We start from the raw sequence: 20,497 nt of genomic DNA, 5'->3' as shown, positions 1-20,497 counted from the left end.
TTTTGTGGGGAGGGAGGTCTTATTTAATTATTATTCCAGTGGCTGCCACGTGGTGATTTTCTTCCTTCTACACCTATTAGTTGGCTTTTTATTTATTTAAAAAAATATTTATTTATTCATTTATTAGGCTGCGTCAGGTCTTAGTTGCGGCACGCGGGATCTTAGTTGCAGAGCACGGATTTCTCTCTAGTTGTGGTGTGCTGGCTCCAGAGTGTGCGGTCTTAGTTGCTCCGCGGCATGTGCGATCTTAGTTCCCCGACCAGGGATCGAACCCGCATCCCCTGTATGGAAGGTGGATTCTCAACCACTGGACCACCAGGGAAGTTCCAGTTGGCTTTTTAACTATAAGAAAGAGCTTTCTTTTCTTGCCATGTATTCATTTATTTATCTAAATCAACAGGGCCACATGTCTTGCTATTTTATAGGTTTTGGTCCATTTCTATGATTGCTTATTTTGATGCCCAAATTGTCCCAGATTTGGCCAGTGGATTTTTGTGTTCTTTTGGTTTGTCTATATTGTGTGTGATTAATTCCTTACTTTCTGACAGAACAAGGTATTCCAGGCTCATCTTTTACTTTTCTCGAATCAGCCAGTTCTCCAAGGAGCCCTACTTCCTTTTAGTGAATGGGATTTAGAAACCAACATCTGGGCACTGGGTGTGCTCATTGCCATTGAAGTGTTGCTTGCTCACAGATCCTGTCAGTCAACAATGTTAGGGAAAATGTTTGTGTGTGTATACAACATTTACAACTATAGTTCTGTATCTGTTTATATTAGTATGTTAAAATATCTGTATTTCAGTGTCTATATTGCTAACCAGGAGTTCACACCAATACCTCTAATTCCAGTCCAGTACCATAGAGTTCTTTCTAGTTTTCTCCCTTTTCTTATTTGTAGCCCCTTTTCTGACAATGATGAACTTGACTCCCATTATGTAGCCACTATCCTGTCACTTCTGCCCCCTCCTCATTTTGGGACCCTCCTCTTCCTGCTCAGGCTGTGACGCCCCATGCTGGGCCACGTCTCCCTTCACCCTTTTCCTAGCGCAGACACCTTCCTCACCTCATGCCAAAATTTCCTGCCACTCCTACCCTGATGCTTACTTTGCCCAGCCTTGTCTAATGGCTTTTGTACTGAGCTATGCAAGAAGGAAGGAAAGAAAGAAGTTGACATTATCTCTTAAGCCCTTTTTGGTATATTATACATAGTTTTCATAATTACAGTTTTTCATGCTTACATACTATAATGTTGTATCTGCTGTGACGTGGGATTGGACAGATGAGGACTGGAAAGGATGTAGTTTATTGGTGTTAGTGAAGTCATACCAGAAATCAGTTGCAAGGAGTTATCTCAGAAATGAAGGACAGCAGCATGGACCAGGGTGATCATGCTTTCATAGGAGGTGCATAGCGTCCATCAGAGACATTCTACAAGCAACTGATGGAGCACCCACCCATGTACCATCTCCAAACCATCCACCCATCCACCCATCCACCCATGCATTGATCTCCCCATCAGTTTTTCACTCTTAGTATTTTTCAGTTTCAAGGTTAGTTGAGCTTGGGAGACATCTGGTGCCCTGGAGCTGGCCAGAAAGGTCAGAGGTCAGCAGTAGCAGGTGACCAGCCCAAAAAAGGACACAGTGAGCACCCAGTGACCATTACCAAAGCAACATACCTGCTTTTTTGCAACCAGGACAATGGCCCTGGCAATAATGGATGGAGAATCTGATTCTTTCCAGGCAGCAGTATTGATCATGATGAGACACTGTCTCTGCCCTGAGCCCAGAAAGTCACCATAATTGATTGGCAGACAAGAGGTCACTATGTAAGGCTCTTCAATGGCGGTCCCTGCCTGGGAACACACAGGCCTTTGTGTGAACAACAGGTGTAATTGGAGGGTAGACAGTTGACAGATGACCCCACAAGTGAATTATGTAACTGGATCTGGACCACAGCCAGACCACCTGTCTGTCCTCTCTTAGCGCCTCAGGTGGGGGCCCTGCTGCTGTTTCTTCAGGCAGCAGGGGTGTTGCAGGGGTCATGATGAGAGGTGAGAGACGTGTCTCCTTGTCTAGCAGAGATCTCTGTACTGGCTGTGTCTCCCTCAGTTAGGTCAGAGGGAGGTGACCTTGTGATGATGACTGTTTATTGCTACAGGATTTTATAAGCGGCTTGTACTGGTTTTCAATATCATCATTAATGCATGAGTAGAACTCGAATTCTTTTTGAAATATTTAATACATCTGGGGTTCACTGGTATATAAAGTATAGATTTAATTAATTTTCTCCCACATTGGTATACCATTATCATAACCTTCCCATCACCTCCCTTTTGAAGAAACTTACTTTACCAAAAAAATAAGAAAGTCACACAAAGTACTGTATTTGTTTCTTGGCTTTCTAGTTTGTTCCAGTACTCTGTATTTCTACTTTTGTGCCTATATCACACAGTTTTAATGCTTGTTGTGTTATAATATGCTTTAATTTTTGTTCTTCTCTGAGTGGGTTTTTGCTTTTCATGCCTATTAATTTTTTCCAAAGAAATTTTAGAATCATTTTGTTGTGCTAAAATATTCTTTGAGAAGTTAGATTCTAATTTCATTTGATGTGTTCACATTAAAAAAAAAAATTTCCATCTTGGAACTTATATTTATTCAGTATGCCTCTTCTCATATTTGAATTTTCATCTATTTCCTCCAATAAAACTTTGAAGACTTTTAATTTATGTGCTTGTTGAACTGTGTTTATTCATGTATACAAAATTCTGAACATAGTTATATACATTAACTGTTCAAAAATGGAAAGGAAAAAACCCTTTATATATATATTCTGTAATAATCTGTTTTGATTATTTCGAGCACAAAGGACCTTTGAGGATGTTGATTTAAAACCGTATGGGAAAGTGATGCCCAAAGAATTCAGTGTCTGGAATCCAGGACTTCTGAGTCTTGTGCATTGTTCTTCCAAATACCCCAAAGCAGCCTGGTGTGTTTGTGAAATCACTCACAGGAAGTTAGAGAGGAAGTTACAGTTGGGGTTAATTTGAGGACATTTTTTAGCATAAACAGCGCTTGAATCACAAATAGCCCACAAATGTCAGTATCAGCTGCTGGATCTACCTGGCTCTGTTGTCCGGCCATCACACTGTTTCCTCCCTGTGCATTCCCTGCTCCAGCCGTGTTTCTCTGGAGCTTCTGGAACTTACACCACCCACAGTCTTGGCCACTGGATGCTGAGAAGGCTGTCAGGTGGTTTCCAGTGACCATTGCTCCTGCCATGTTATGGGTTAGTCTCTTGTGGATTTGCCTGGAAGCTGTTAATGTGTAATGTTCTTGTGAGAAAATGAGTCCAAACTAAATTCTGAAAAAGGAACTTTTAGAGCATGTATTGTTTAACATGGGAACCTCCTAGAATTTAATATTTAATGTTGGGGTTATCCTTCCATCACCCCTCAAAAATTATTAGCTTATTTATTTAGTTCAGAGAAATTGCTTATCATTCCATTGCCATCTGCTTATGTAGCGATGATTGTCTCTAATTCTCCTGTGGATTGAGGCATGGTAGATAAATAATAAATGTATCTCCTGAGTGGTATTTTTATTAAGTGGTTTTTTTATCTTAAACTTTTAAAGTCCATTTGAAAAATATGCCTATTCAAATTAGTGATGGCTGGAACTGAACTTTTGATCTTCCTATTGAAGATATGATTTGTCCTAAGAAAGTGGTAGTACTAATTGTCACTCAAGGTTAATTGTCAGAATTATCTTTCCCTGCAGGGCGCTCTTAATTGTTTCATTACCCTGGTGCCATGGCTTTCAGACCGGATGGGCTCGAGTTCCTCTGGAATTCTGCTGTGCTGCTCAACAGCTTTCTCAGTGTCACTGTCAATGAAATTGGCAGAAAAATGCTATAGCATTAAAACACAGTGCACTTATTTTATAAATGTCATAGCAGGTCATAGGGCAGTGAAATGTAAGCCGACTCTGTGTTCCAAGGCATTACGTGAGAGGAGCAAGATGGGAACTTTTTTTTTTTTAAATCTACACACTTTAAGACTGGAAGATCCCATCAAGGGAAAAACGTGTGCAGTTCTTCAAAAATTAAGGCTTAGAATTCTCCACTTAAATTGTCTTGATTTTTGAGGATTACTAAAATGAGAACTGGAGCAAGTTTTTTTTAAACACAGACAATATGATATATTGTTTGTGGTTACGAAAATATGTAGCAAAAATAAAAAGATGTGAATGGGACTTACACATACCTACTTTAAAAAAATTTATTGAAGTATAGTTGATTTATAATGTTGTATTTAATTTCTGCTGTACAACAAAGTGACTCAGTTATACATGTATATTTTCTTTTTCACATTCTTTTCCATTGTGGTTTATCACAGGATATTGAATATAGTTCCCTTTGCTATACAGTTGGACCTTGTTGTTTATCCATCCTATGTGTAATAGTTTGCATCTGCTAATCCCATCCTCCCCAGTCCTTCCCTTTCCCATCCTCCCTCCCCTTTGGCAACCACAAGTCTGTTCTCTATCTCTGTGAGTCTTCTTTTTTTTTGTAGATATGGTCATTTGTGTCATATTTTAGATTCCATGTATTAAGTGATATCATATGGTATTTGTCTTTCTCTAGGTCCATCCATGTAGCTGCAAATGGCATTGTTTCATTCCTTTTTATGGCTAAGTAGTATCCCATTGTATATATATACCACATCTTCTTTATCCATTCATCTGTCAATGGACATTTAGGTTGTTTCCATGACCTGGCTATTGTAAATAGTGCTGCTATGAACATTGGGGTGCATGTATCTTTTTGAATTATGGTTTTGTCTGGGTATATGCCCAGGAGTGGGATTGCTGGATGATATGGACACATGCCTACTTTAGAATAGTGTTAACCTTTGGAGAAGAAGTGGGGAAGGGCTTGATCAGGCAGGGAAACAGGAAGATGTTAAACTGTATCTGTAAGATTTTATTTTTTAAAGAAAAAAAAAAAAAGACTAAACCAAAAAAAAAGGTATATGCACTTTATTAAAACATAATAAAAAAAACCCGTAATAATAATAGGGAAACAAGATAAAAAACAGCAGCATGTTCATACTCCAAAAGCTGCCTTGGCTTTTACCCATGAAACCATTTTTAAGTATAGGTATCAAGAACAGAGAATGTAGATATTATAACATAACATGATCTAACCATGTTAACTCCATATTTGACTGGATTCCTGGCTCACCAGCAGTTTCCTCTCTTTTCGCTGCCTTTCTCCAGTATATTGCTGCTACTTGGTATTTAAATGTCTCTTTTCATTAGTAAATTAGTGTTCATTTGGAAATGTGTTGGTTAGGCTGTGCCATTAAAAAGCACGTGTAGTAATTACCACTTCCTTACAAAAGTCACTTATATATCACTTGTGAATGTCAACTAATAGGAGATTTATCTGTGTTTAGCAGATTGTCACCACCGCAGGGGAAATTTTTTACCTGTATCAGTTAACTGCTTTAATTTCTTTCAGACTGCATAAATAGTACTTCCTCTGCCTTAAATTACAGGAATGTTTTCATCTGGTAAAGTCACTAAAAAGAAAAGCATTTGCTAATACTGTGAGAAATAAATGTGCTGACATCTATAATGTAAGTTGTCTAAAGCCTGGCACCTGAAGCTTTTCTCCTCTTTTTTGGGTTCCTCCAGGAACAGTGCATAGGATTTGCAGCATTGCATCTAACCTTGTTGTTCAGTGGGTGTGTTCTCTGAAGCATAGTTTCCCTCACTCCCATGATGCCATAGAATGATTCCATAGAAAGAAGAGGCCTTTGCCCGAGAAGAAAGTATGCATTGACCATGGTGTCTGGTCTGTAGGCCTTGAACTGTTTTTGGCAGAGTCTCAGACCCTGGATTTTTCTTTTTTTCATATATTTAATATGAAATGTAAAAAAAATCAAATGCGTTATCACTAAAACTGTATTTCAACCTTTGCCCTATAATTGCTATGAACTATTCTCCCTTATTTTAATTATTATTTTTTCTTTTTGCTCTAATATGTTACTTTAAAGCTGATAGTTGCTAAATGTAATTAATGTTTTAAGGAAATTCAAAATCAGTGGACTCCTTTGGTCTTGCTGGTTTGTCAGAGCCATTGAATGCTCATCTCTCCTGTTAGAAGTGCTGCAGAAACTCCATCTGGGGAATTTACACTTAGGTGCATTTGAATGTGTCGTGCTTGAGTGCCAAAATATATTTGCATCTATTCAAGCACTTAGAGGGAACAGGTGATTGTCTGGGGAGTGGAGCTGAGGAGCCTTTGATAAAATTTTCATCTGCTGCAGGGCTGCTATGAGTTGTTCAGTGACAAATTAAAAAAAGGATTTTAGTGGAACTAGAAACAGAAATAGATTTTCCAACAGTTTAGCCAAGATGTCTAGTGAACAGAAGCGCCCTTTCACATTTTACAAAAAGCCAGCAGATGGTGGTGTCTAACTTCCCATTTAACTTCCCTGCCCCTGCCCTTAAGCACTCATTAGAGTTCATCCTCGAATTTGAGACCTGCAAGGCTGACACCTGTCACTTGCGCATGGATGATTCATTCAGCAGAGACTGCTGAGTGTCAGAGCCCTAACTGTTCTTAAAGACTGTACCCAAGGCCAGCGGTTCTTAGTGTGTCCTCAGGTCAGCAACGTCAGCGTTACCTGGGGGCCTTTCAAAAATGCAAATTGCCAAGCCCCATCCTTGACCCGCCAAATCAGAAAATCTGTGGGTGGGCCCAGCAATCTAGTTTTTGGTTTTTTTTTTTTTCTTTTAAATAAATCCTGCAGGTGATTCTGATGCACCTGTATCAGAACATGTCAGTATGAGGACCAAGGCTAACCACAAATTCTTGCCCCAGACTTTGGTGCAGGAGACAACCATTTGTCAGTCTCTTTAAACCCCTTTCATCTCCTGTTTGAATCATTACATCTGTTTTTCATGATCTCTCACTCCTTTTTAAGTTTCATTTTTAGCTCGACAGCCCCATAGGGTGACTTTACAGGGTGTCTTGGTATGGATATCTTGGAGTTTACCCGTTTGGTGTTTGACGGGCTTCTTGAATCTGTACGTTTCTATCTTTCTACAGATTTGGGAAGTTCTCAGCCATTGTTTGTTTAAAAATTGTTTTTCTGCACTACACTCTTTCTCCTCTCTTTCTGGGACTCTGGTTACATGAATGTTTAATATTTTAGTATTGTCCCACAGATCCCTGAGGCTCTAATTACTTATTTTTATCTTTCTGTAAACTTTTTTCCTCTTCGCTTTTCAGATGAGATCATTTCAGCTGATCTGGCTTCATGTTCACTGGTTTTTTTTTTCTCTGTCATCTCCATTCTGCTATTGAGCCCATCCAATGAGTTTTTAAAATTTTGATTACTGTGTTTTTCAGTTGTAATATTTGATTCTTTTTTGTATACTTTATTTCTTTGTTGAAACTCCTTATTTTTCAAGAGTGTTCACCCATGTTTGACCTCTTTTTTGTTTTTGTTTTTGTTTTAGGGCCCATCATTTTTATTTCTAAGTCATCTGATATAGAAAAATAAAAGCTTTTTATTATGGAAAATTTCAAACATATACAAAATACAGAATATTATAATTAACCTCCATCACCCAGTTTCAATAATTATTAACATTTTTTGCTTATCTTTTTTCATCTAGGCATTCTCCCCTGACCCCACCCCACCCCCTCACACACATTTTTCAGGGCATCCTATAGGATAAATTGCTTTAACAATTTTATAATAGCTGATTCAAAGTCTTTATCAAATAAGTACAACATCTCTGTGATCTCAGCATTAACATCTGTTGTTTGTGTTTTGCTATGCAAGTTGAGATTTTTTTTCCAGTTCTTTATATGCTGAGTAATATTGAATTGCATTTTGGACATTTTTATCTTATATTGTAAGACTGAGGGTCTTGTTTAGACTGAGGGTCTTGTTTCAGTTCCATTGGAAATGTTGATTTTTGCCTGTTTGTTTTAGCAGGCAGTTGACCTGGTCGGATTTAGACCATAAGTGAGAATCAGTATGTGGGTCGTGATTCTAGTTCCAAGGCCCATTCAGTTTTCCAGGCCTTTGTGATGCTATTCCAGTCTGTCCCATGTGTGTGCTATTCCAGTCTGTCCCATGTGTGTGCCATCCAGTGGCCAGCCTGGGAGCTGAGCAGTGGTCTGGCTCTTAGTTTAACTCTGAAAGTCTCTATGTGCTGCTGGGGGTCACCTCCATGTGTGCACCGTCGGGGGTGGCCCAGGAATTCATACACAATTCCATGAGGTTGCCTTCCTGAACTTCTCCCTCTACACCATCTCTCAAGTACTTTCTGGTTCCTTGGGACTTTCTTTTTCTGCCCTCCAGCTAGACGTCTGGAGCTTTATTTATACTACTCTTTCATGTTCTTCCTGCGCTTGTGCCCATGTCTGGGCCGAGCAGTGAGAGGACAGAGAGGAGAACAACTGGTGTCTGCCGACCCTCCTGGGTCCACAGCTCCTGGGATTGGAGAGAGATTTTCTCCTGCCTCCCAGATTTAGGCATCTGTGGGCCCCCTGCTGCTGCCACTATTGCTGCTATGGGACCCTCTCCCTCCTCCTGGAACCAAAACTAGAAGCTTCTCCTGGAGTTCTCTCTTTTACACTAACGTCAACTTTTGGGTTTCTTCCCAGATGAAGCCGGGGACACTGGAGGAAAACAGTGGTAAATTCATCATCGGTCTGTGGTGCTTTAGGTCCTGGTCTCTTTCAATCCACCTGCTTCTGTTGGTTTTCAGACCCTTCAAGTAGCTGCTGCATGTGTTCTGTCCAGGCTGTCAGGTGTAGCTGCATTCAGAGGGAGAGGCGGGGTGGGGGGGGGATGCTGTCCCATCTCAGGCAGAACCAAAACTTCTCCCCCAGCGTGGCCTCAGACTGATGGGAAAGGAGAGATTTACCCAAAGCCGAGTTCCAAAATGAATGAATGTGTTTGTCATAATGGTCCATGGAAGAAAGTGACGTAGATACAGAATTATCTAAAGGCTGGAAAGTGGGTGAGGTGGGGGGCAGGAGTAGCAGGAGACCAAGTTGCCTTGGCCGCTGAGTCTTGGCAGGTTTGTACGGCTCCCAGATCCCAGACTGGTGGCGTGGATTTTCTGTGGGGTGTGCTCACCCTTCAGCAGATCAGTAATGTGGTCGCAGAGGTGAAGGACAGCACAGTGTTTTTATAGCCCGGGAGGCTTGGGGGTGGGCCGTAAAGAGAAGGAGTTGATGAAGGTAGGAGACTCGTGGTGCTTAGGGAGAGGGGAGCAATGCGTTATATATCCTGTGTGTGTGTGTGTGTGTGGTGGGGCGTAGAGGAGGGCCTTTCTAAAGTATGATTAAATTCAGAATGTGGAGCCCTGAAGCAGAATTTCTAAATGCCTCGTGGTTTTTGGCCTGTAAGCTCATATTACATTGCACCATACCCTTTTGGGAATACAGTTGTTTTATATGTTCATGTTAATGGTAACTCAGAATGAAATAATTCGAACATCATTACCTCAGAAATATTCATATGACAACATTTAATTTAAAACAGTTGATTTTTATTTGTGCAGTAGCAGAATTCGAAAATCTCGCATAAAATTTGAGGACTGTAATTAATAGTGATATTAATGATTATTATCCCTACACTCCTTAGAAATCACTAGAAATCTTTACATGTTTAATTTTTTTCAGTGTGCCTGAAATGTTAAAATAGAAAATCAGTGGTTTCATTCACAGAGACTTAAGTAAAGCTTTTTTTTGTTGTTACCAAGTGTCTTTGTCTACCTTTTTATAATGTCGTTTCCCCTCCATCCCCTTCTAAGATCGTCTGGAATTTGTCTGTCCTCAAGTATTTAACAGGCTCTCAAGTGATCTCAAAGATGCCATCATATATTTCAAGGAGGTTTAGATATACTCTAAAAATGACAAATTAAGTGCATCACAGAAAGTCCATATGCTGTGATTAATCACATTAACCTCAGATCAAGGAGTCGCTCATAGTTAAGGAGAATTTAAGATCTGGAAGGAAGCGTTGAAGACTCGGTGAGGGAGCTGAGCCCTGGAGGGGTTACCCCGTCAGGCAGGACACATGAGCTGGGTCTCTTCTGAAGGCCGTGTACCGTCGCTCACTCTCATTCATTCATTCATTGCCTTTTCCCCTTCAGCTTTTTAAATATACTCACAAGTGTCCTTTAAACAAAAATATCACAAAATATCCCATAGGGTATGTCAACTCCTGGCTCCAGCTACTATCAACTCTGCCTTTCTCTTCATAAACAGACTTCTTTTACTTCTTCTGTTTTTTGTTTTTTTTTTAATTTATTTATTATTTATTTATGGCTGTGTTGGGTCTTCGTTTCTGTGCGAGGGCTTTCTCTAGTTGTGGCAAGTGGGGCCACTCTTCATAGCGGCGCGCGGGTCTCTCACTGTCGCGGCCTCTCCCGTTGCGGAACACAGGCTCCAAACGCGCAGGCTCAGTAGTTGTGGCTCACGGGCCTCGTTGCTCCGCGGCATGTGGGATCTTCCCAGACCAGGGCTCGGACCCGTGTCCCCTGCATTGGCAGGCAGATTCTCAACCACTGCGCCACCAGGGAAGCCCACTTCTTCTGTTTTTTATTGAAGTGTAGTTGACTCACAATATTGCGTTAGTATCAGGTGTACAGCAGAGTACACAAACTTCTTGAATGAGTTGTCCACACTCAGGAGACCTCAACTGTGCTTTCCCTGGGCTTCTGAGGTTTTCCTTCTCCCCCTCTGAGGGTCCTTCTCTGTTTCCTTTGCAGGTTCATCTTCCTCTCCTTGGGCCATTAAAAGCCAAGCTCCTCAAGGTGCCCAGTGTTGGGTGGGCCCTCTTTTCTCCCACCTCTCTGTTCTCTCCTCTTTCCCACACCTGTGGCTTCCTTTATTAGAGATGACTCTCAGATATATATAGAGAGATACCACATTCTCATGCACACACACGTATATGCACATATATGTGTATACATCTCTACCTTATATCTGTAGAGATGTGTGTGTATATGTGTATATACACATGGATCTTAGGTAGATATGTACACATATATATGTGTGTATGTCTGTCTCTCTGTATATTTTGAGATATATAGTTCATCTATAAATTTTTTTTAAATTACCATCAGGATTAATAAGCAATTCTTAATCCTCCAACTTTCTATATTTCGTTTTGATCATTTAACAGAATATACTTGATAAAAACCAGGCGTTCTTTCAAAAATATACTTGCCAACATCAGGAGAACATCTTAAACAAAATATGCTTTATTTCAGCACCATAGCTTCTCATCACAGAGCACCAAATTATCAAAAATTATGCATATATATGTAATTGAGAGTAAAGTAGGTAGGAAAGTGGGTCGGTTGGTAGATGGACAGATGGATTGAGAGATCTCCTAGGCGTTTCTTCTGGAGCTTCAGGCCCATATTTCTATCCGCAAAAGGCATCTCACATTCATTACGTGTAAAACCAAACTCAGGATTTCTCCCCCAACCTGATTTTGGTTCTTTTCCAGTGTTCTCAATCAGTGTGAACAGCTCCCCATCCAACTAGTTACAGCAAAGCCCGGGAGCATCTTCTTCACCTCCCTGGTCCCCCTGTCTAGCCCATCATGAGTCCTGGTGATCTTATCTCCCAAGTATCTTCTGGATCTGTTTATTGACCTCTTACCCCTCCCTTCCAGTTCTGAGCCGCCATCATGTTTGACCTGGACCACTGCAGTAATCTCTTCCCTTGTTTATCTACATTTCCTCTTGCCCTCTGGTACATTCTTCAAACAGTAGAAAAAATGATCTTCCTGAAACTCACGTCTAATTGTGTGATGCTGCTGTTGCGCAAAGCCCTTCAGGGTCTTGCTGTTGCCCCTGCGTGAAGTACAAGATGCTTTACTGTATCCTGAGCAACTCTACATGCTCCGTCCTCCCCTCTCTCTCCAGCTTCACCTTGTGCAGTGCTCTCCCTGGTTTCCTCTGCTGTGCCTCCCATCACTCACCATCACCATCATCATCATCATCACTTTTTCCTGTCACAGTCTGTTGGATATGCCCCCCTCTCCCCCCGCAAGAGCTTGTCTTAAGCACCACCTCCTTCACGGCATCGTTCCCTAACCTCCCCTGCGGCCAGCCCCCTTCTCGCATGCTCGTGAGCCGGGGGCAGGGTAACTCTCCTTCAGTTGCAGCTTTGCGTTTATTTGTGGAATTGTTTGGTTAGTGATCTCTCCCTCCTGCTTGTTTACAAGTTCCATAAGGACAAGGTGTGTGTCCCACTCGTTCACCTCTGCATCCCCACCTCCAGTTCTTATCATAGCGCGGTAAGTGTTCATTCAGTATCTGTTGAGTGAATGGACACACAGCAGCAGCATGTAAAAAAAAAAAAAAAACGAAGCACATCTTTTAAGCCAGTAGGTTTGTCCATAAAGGAATACGATAGAGGAAAGTGAAGGCACCAGCCTTAACAGAGCCCCTTTTATGTGCCAGGTGGTTTATACACATTATTTGGATGGAAAGAAGGAATGGTCATGGGTAGTTTTGTTTTCTTTCATAACTCCTCGAAGGGATTTTTATGTGTATTTCATGCAAATACATGGGTGGCAAGATTTTTTTCAGTGATTTAACATGATATGAAATATGTCTCTGAAATACTATCCTATTTTTCCATTAACATATTTTAGCAATTTTCAACTTGTGTGGCTGGGCATTTGATTAACAGAAAAAAAAAAAAAAGAATTGGATTAGATATAATACCTCAGATGAGATTGCCTTGTTAATCTCTAATGTCATTTTAAGAGCATTAAATACACATATATCCTGGACATGGCTACTTAACTTTTGACTTTTGTATGGCACACAGTTTTGAGTCCCAGTCATAAAAGGCATATGGGAAACACCTTTCTTCATTGTGGTAATGGTGCCTTTCCATAATTGGGAAATATACAAACCCAATTTTATGTGAGGGGGATAAGCAGATTGTAGGTGGATAATATCCACTGCTGCCCTTCTGAGTCTCCCAAAACCGTGTGCTGCTTCTCACGTTGACTCCATTTCTGTTAAAAAACGACAGCCACCAGAACCAACCCTTCGGTTGCTTGCTGTGGTTATGACTAAACCCGTTAGGTTCTAACCGTATTGAATTTGAAGCTCCTTTGAGAATCTGTGACAGTATGTCACATAGGCAGGTGGATGTGCTGGTCTGAAGCTCCAGAGTGGCCATGTGGGGTATTGCTATTACCTGCAGGGTCCAGGTGCAGCTGGTACCCAACTAGAGGTCACGTGCCCTGTCCAGAGGAGGCAGCCAGCAGTAGCCCAGTGACAGCACAGATCTACTGATACCACATCTTCTAATTTTTGAAGGGAAGCCAGAAACTCAGACTTTTATGTGAAAACTACAGATTTTTAACTGTTGACAGTGAAGGATTTTGTTTTTTACATCTGCGCGGGACACACAAAACACATCCATGAGCTGATTTTTTTCTCTGACCTTTGTTGCAGATTCTTTATCCTGGCTGCTAGTTCTTCACGGTCTCTCTCTCCCTCATCTGTCCAATATGGGTTCCTGCTGCTGTTTCACATCGCCTGCATCTTGGCTGGACTTGACTCTCTCCTTTCTCCAGGCCCAGGAGGTCCATCTCCTGTCTCGGGCTCAGCTCCTCCCCTTGTCACCCTCACGTGGAGCATCTCTCTTGTCCTGTGAGACCCAGCTTAGGTCCTTGGTGCCACCTCCTGCACCCTGAACTCGTCACTTTGATCCGTCATGGTTGACTTCTAGATGAATGTCTTATCTTCACAAATAAGTTGCATTCTTTTTCAGGACAAAGATTGAACATGGGGTTTGCGGCGGCGGGGGGGGGGGGTGGTTTGTTTTGAGGCTTGGTTGACTCTCAGGTGCGAATGGGACCAGAAAAGATAGTGAATCTCCTAAATGCCTCCAGGGACAGGGAGCTCACTGCCTTCTGTGACATCCATGCCAGTTTTGGACAACTCCTATCTTAGAACGCATCTGTTTGCTTAATCAAGCTGAAATTTGCCTCCCCACCTAATGATTTTGTTACCCTTGGGCATTTACACTGAATTCTTCTGCCCCTTGTACAATCATTTTCTGAACAAGCAGGACCCTAGTCGGTCCAAAGGAGCTGTTCTTGTGTGTCCAGTGTAGCCATCTAAACAGGGTTTTCACAAGAAGCAGTGTTTTTACGTGGAAATAGTCAGTGCGTATGTGCATTTTCTTTCCTATCGAATTCTGAGGGAGTTTTTAGTAATAGTGACCTATTACTAAAAACCTGTTACTCTGGCAGTTTCACCATGTTTTCATTTGAAAGCACTGTCCTTTGAGGTTTCTACTTTATCGGCATTAATAAACATTTCCTAAATTGGTGACCATACGCTTTGCTTGATATTCTAACATCTCTTTGGTTAACTGATTTCTGTTTTTCTTTTCAACAATCAAAAGTCTAATTATCTGTATACTGAGTTTTAAATCTCTTACGATATTGTAATGCTTAGATCCCTCACTTCTGCCCTGGGTAACATGAGTATTGTGACACTCGGCTCTAAAAATAAAAGCATTTGAAGATTTAGAATTGGCTTATGTAAGCAGACTTTTGCGACGAAAGCCTCCCCTTAACTCTATTGTTGTGTAGTACGCTGGAAATCACATCTCAGCTGCAGGATTCCATGTTAGAATGTCACCAGCTAACCAGGTTGCTCACTGTAAGCTCATTGCTGTTTCTGTGTGTTCTTAGGTGCCGTGATACTCTTGGGAAGAACCAATATGTTTCGCTTTAACCATCCGAAGGAGGCCGCCAGGCTCAGGGAGAAGAGGAAGGTGAGCAGCATGGAATCTCCTGTAGCCAGTTCCGCTCTGGGAGGGGCTGGGGTGGGGGAAGAGGGGGGTCTCCACTCTGGTTCCAGCAGTTTAACTTTCTGGAGCACAAATCAACCCATAGCCTGGACTGATTCTAGAGGGTTTGTTTCCCAGCGGATGGCTCCCTGGTGAAATAGGCTAGCAAGTCAGATCCAGAGCAGGAGGAGAGACACTGCTTCTCGACCCTCCTGTTGAGCCCTGCATCCCCTGAAAGGAGGTGGGCATCATTTCCCATTAAGTGGAGAGTGCCTTCCACTCAAGAGCATCTGTTTTAAGAGTTAACCCCATATCAGAATCACTTTCATCCAAATGTTGGCTCACTTGTAATTTTCATTCACAGTAAATTGGATTTTTGATTAGGGTGTGAAGCAGAGAGGGGGTGAGCTTAGGACGATTGGAAGAGACTTCAGCTTGGATGGGGATGACCAGAGGGCACTTGAAGTGCTGGATGAGGGAGATGGGCAGAGGACCAGAAAGAGACGGGAAGAAATGGAAGGGAGAGAAATCTGTCTAGGACACCGTGTTGACCTTAGACTGAGGAAGAGAATGAAGTCACAGCTGAGTTTTCTGTGAGCCAGGCACTGTGCAGAACCTCCACATGTACCAGTTTACGTGCACAGAGGCTGTTATTACACCCACATCATAGATGTTCGAGATGAGAAACTGAGGCTGGCCTGTCCCGTGGCCAGCAAGCGGGGAGCCGGGGCTGCAGCCCTGAACGCTGACCCGGACGTGTGGCCCTTCACCCTGAGTTATGCAGCCCCTCATCTCAGCCTGCTTTTGCCGGGGCTGCCCAGAGTTGCCAGTGCCTTAAATGCGGAATAACAAGAAAACTGCAAACCCCAGCCTTCTCCAGGGCTGCCAGTTCCAGCCTGTGAAGCCTCTTGTCTGTTACAGCCCAGAGTCGCCCTAGAGGGCCCTTTTCAGGACAGAGGTGCAGGGAAGGAAACAGGTTTGCTGGTAACTTTCCGTGGAAGCAGAACAGGTTGGGCTGTTGCTCTCTTGGTCCCCCTTCACCTCTCTGCCTCCCTCTTCGTCACTCAGCAAGTGTGAGGGCTGCTTCTGCCAGGGGACAGGGTTGACACAGATGCTGTCACCCCTTCCCTCCACTTGAACGCAGCAGCCGGGTCAGGGAGATCCACAGGGCTGTGCAGTTCCCATCCGAGCGCCCTGGGGCCCTGCTGGCCTTAGCGTGGGGCTTGGGTTCCAGACGGATCCCTGGCCTGACCCCTGATGTGCATCCTCAGAGAGACTGGTTGTGTGCAGGCTGATGGGGGGCGTGAGCCCCTCACTGCCTCTCCCCAGTGGAGAGCGGGGAGCACAGAGCATGGCCTTCTCTTGCTGCCGAGGTAACCGCTCTGCCCTGTGTCTGCTCTTAGAGTGGCCTTCTGTCCTCCCTCAGCTTGTCCATGACCGACCTGTCCAAGTCCTGCGAGAACCTCTCTGCCGTCATGCTGTACAACCCAGGGTGAGTGGACTGCGGCGTTGCCTCCCCTGGGGTTGTCACTGTTGTGGTGTTTGTCGTGTCGACCCCATTAAAGTCATTAATTAAAAAAAGAAGTCAGTTAAATAAAATAAAACTTCTGCAGTCAGGCCTCCTTATCAAATCAGCTGTAGTCATTTTCCAGGTTCCTTTCCAGCCCTTGCTGTGTATGGACATCCTTTAACTTAGTTATAATCACGACACAGGATGAGGGGAGGGAGGGCTGGCGGCAGGGGGCAGCCGACGTGGGGCCTTGGAGGCCCCTGGAAGGAGTTTGCCTGTTTTCTAACCATTTGAGGTCTTTAAGCAGTAGAGGAACGTGAAGATAAATTTACTACAAATATTAGGCTGTGTGTCATTTGGAGAATGTAGCATAGAAGTGAGAGACCATTTAGGAAGCTACTTCCTTAGTCCCGGTGGGAGGTACCAGTGGCTTGGGTCTGGGTGGTCACCATAGTGACGGAGCATCGTGGAATCAAGGGCGGTTCCCAGGCTCCGGGTTTAAACAGTTGGGCAGGTGATACACCTGCTCCTGAGGTGCGGGAGGCAGGGGTGAGCAGCCTGGGCTGGCGGTGGGGGTGAGGGTTCAGTCTGTGTATCTTTCCTATTAGGTTGGAAGTTTTTCGAGGTCAGAGGCTTATCTTACTGATTTCTGTATTCTAGAGTGTCATTCACGTAACATGCTTGATGAACGTTTAGCAAACAGATTAAGAATGAAATTTTAGTAAGACACATGTGTCCTTTGGGGGGGGAAAGGTTTTTCACTAGTTCCTCTGGGCATGGGTGTTCTAAATGGTGGGAAATGGCACATCGTGAAAAGGAATGTGTTTCTGTGCACGAGTCGGTTTCCAAATGACACTGCAGTTGGTTGAATAGCCTCGAGTTCATGTTCAGGATCCTCAGGCAAAAGGTGGGAAGAGGGCCTCATGACGAAGTGAAGACTTAGGCCAAGGTAGTCAGAGAATTCAATGAGAAACACTCTGCGGTCGGCTGGGAGATGGTTCTGGATGGGTTGGATGTTGCCATGATGCATCGTGTTCATCTGGCTTCAATTAGCAGACACATTTCATATCTGCCACCCTTGCAATACTCATTTGTACAAATTCAAATTCAGATGACTTAATACCTCATCATACCTTCATTCCCCCGACTCCAGGCCCCGCCCCCAACTTGCCACCTGCTATAGAGAATGATTACCCATGAATTAAAACATAACTGGAGAAAAGTTGCTGCCTCTGATTTATGGGAAGCAGACACCTTGTAAAGTTCTGTGCTCCGGCAACTCGGCAAAACAAAGCGGGATTAAAGCTAAGCTGGGCTGTTTTTACCTTTTTTGATGTTACAGGTGTGAATATCCTTAGCCTAAATTAAGCACCACGCGATAAAAGGGAAGAACGTTGAAAGAAGTATGTTCACTGCTTGGACACTAGCTGAATAGTTGTTACTTAAATCTAATAAGCCGCCTGCACACAGAGCGTGTTAGTCTCTCAAGATGGAAACGTAGGGCTGAGATGCTTCAACAGGGCGGCGCGTATTTACTGAGGGCGAGGAGAGTCCATAAGTGTCAGGTGCCGTGTTCTCTCTGCCTAAGAAAACAGACACATGGGTGTGAACCCACTTAACGTGAAGTCATGGAAGTTACATGATTCAGGATTAGTAGCCTGTGACCTGGGAGGGCCAATGGGAAGGGAGTGGTGCAAATTGACATGCTTGGAAGGGATTCTCTTCCGGTATCCATGCCTTGCAATGTGTTGGGTGATTTAGAAAACCAGAGACTTTCAGAAAGAATCTTTCTTGATGTTGAGATCACCTCCAGCCAGCATCATGGGATCTGTGCCATAAGCCTAAATAACGGGAACCCACTTGTCCTCAACGCTTATGGAGACCAGGCTTTGTCCCCTATGTAACATCCTCCCCAGTTCTCCCCCTCTTCTGTGAACTCTCATTGCCATAGCAATGCGCAGCCTGTAGTAAATAGCTGGGGCCCATGGCAAGAGGAGGGTGGTGTGGAGGGCATAGCAGGGCTGTGAGGAGCCTTAAGTAGTAACCCTCCTAAGTCCCTGGTCTAGCACTTTCTTCTCCGTAGTTGAGGATATGAAGACGTTAGAAGTCTATAAAGATGCCTTATCTCGGAGAACAAAGCGGATAGAACACCAGCCAGAGATTTAGCCCTGGATGCCCGCCAGGTAGGAACCCCAAATCACTCCCTTCTGTTCCACTTGAGAATTCTGTTCAAGATTCACAAAAAAAACTGGATTCTGTGCTGGGCCCTGAGATGTTTGCAGGAAGAGGTTTTCCCCTGGAGAGATGTACTGGGAAGGAACATTTTATGAGCAAACACGGTGAGTGCTGGCCAGAGTCATGCTGAGCTTGGGAAGAGATAAGAGGATTCCGCAGGTTGGGGCCTGACTGAGGGGCGCTCTGAAAGCCGTGCCTGGGCGTGAGCAGTTTGCTTTGATCAACAGATGTCTATTCTTTGAGGAAATGCACTTTGGGGTTTGGGAGGATGGAGCAGGAGAGATGGCATCTCAGGTTCTGCTGGCACATTCACAGCACCTGTGTACATGGAATGTTTTTATAAGTTCTGGTTAGTGTGTTTAGAATGTATGATTATGAATAAAATGTACGGACCAAAATACAACAGAGAATTATTTTCTCTATACTCATAAGCATTTGCCAACTCATTTCTTCACTCTTTTTTTAAAATTGTGCTAAGATACACTTAACATGAAATTTGCCACCTTAACCATTTTTAGGCGTACAGTAGTGTTAAGTGTGTTCACATCGTTGCAGCTAACCTCCAGAAATTTTTCCCTATAAAACTGAAACTCTGCACCCATTAAGCAGTAATATCCCAACCCCCTCCCCCTCACCCCTGGCAACCGCCATTCTATTTTCTGTCTCTGAATTTGACTACTCTGGGTACCTCATATAAGTGGATTAATACATTATTTATCTTTTTGTGACTGGCTTTTTTCACTTAGCATAATGCCTTCAGAGTTCATCCATGTTGTAGCAAGTATCAGAGTTTCTTCCTCTTTAAAGTTGCATAACATTCCAATGCATGTATATGTCACATCTTATGTATCCATTCATCTGTCAATGGACACTTGGGTTGCTTCCACCTTTTGGCAATTGTGAATAATGCTGCTCTGAACACAGGTGCACAAATATCTGTTTTGAGCCCTTGCTTTCAGTTCTTTTGGGTATATACCCAGAAGTGGGATTGTTGGATCATATGGTAATTATGCTTTTAATTTTTTTGAGAAACTGCCACACTGTTTTCTATCTTAGGTACAACCATGTTACATTCCTACTAACAGTACACGAGGGTTCCAGTTCCTCCACATCCTCACCAATATGTGTTACTTTCTGGGTTTTTTTCTTGTTAGTTTTTTTCTTTTGTTTTGTTTTTGATGGTGGCCGCCCTAATGGGTGTGACGTGGTACCTCACTGTGGTTTTTCTTCACTCTTTGTTTTCTTTCCATTTTCTTTAAGAATTTCCAATCTGGAAAATAGTGTTTGGAAATATAGAAAGATGGAAGATCTGAAATTCAGCTCACCCAGTAAGTTTAGTAAATAAGTGATGAGTGTCCATCTGACAGGGATCCACTTCCTGATGACCTCCCTCAAGCCCTGCCAAGTTCAGTTCAACCCGCTCGTTCGCCTGTATCTCAATGCCCAGTCCGTGGGGTAGGGCTTCAGGAGGTGTTTCTAGCCAAGGAGCGATGTGATCATATTTGTCCCGAGAGGGAACAGTGAGGGCGCCGAGGGAGCTGTGAGAAGGACGTGGAGGTGAGAGGCCTGAACTGAGGCAGCGGTGGAAGGAAGCTAGAGGCAGGGGTGGGCTGCACAGGTGCCCAGGGCGGGAAGTGATGAGGCCCGAATGGACAGTGGGATGTGGGAGGGGAAGAAGGACAAGCTGGTGACATCCATTTTCTGGCTTAAATAATCGGTTCGGTGTCGCATGCTCTCCAGCTGAAATACAGATACGGGAGGAGGGCCAGCTTGTCGAGAGGCAGGGAGGATCCTGAGCACGGCCTTGAAAAACCGGGCCCCGGGCCGCGAACTTCCTCCTGGGAGTGACTGCACGTGAGCACAGGATCAGCCGCCAGG

General features: G+C 43.4%; 1 protein-coding gene across 7 annotated transcripts in view; it reads left to right on the top strand.

Annotated features, from left to right (window-relative positions):
* Nucleotides 1–20,497, top strand: part of LOC309612803 (kinesin-like protein KIF16B) — a 295,491-nt gene that overhangs the window by 147,127 nt on the left and 127,867 nt on the right. For all 7 annotated transcript variants that reach the window (XM_082358980.1, XM_082358978.1, XM_082358975.1 and 4 more), the window contains 2 exons: nucleotides 14,777–14,859; nucleotides 16,278–16,366. In XM_082358980.1, coding sequence (XP_082215106.1) covers nucleotides 14,777–14,859; nucleotides 16,278–16,366 — 172 coding nt within the window. The remainder of the gene's footprint in view (nucleotides 1–14,776; nucleotides 14,860–16,277; nucleotides 16,367–20,497) is intronic.

This window comes from Balaenoptera borealis (genome assembly GCF_965194805.1).
Source record: "Balaenoptera borealis genome assembly, chromosome: 16".
NCBI lineage: Eukaryota > Metazoa > Chordata > Mammalia > Artiodactyla > Balaenopteridae > Balaenoptera > Balaenoptera borealis.
The sequence above is the reverse complement of the archived record's forward strand: the minus strand, read 5'-3'. Positions and strand labels throughout refer to the sequence as shown.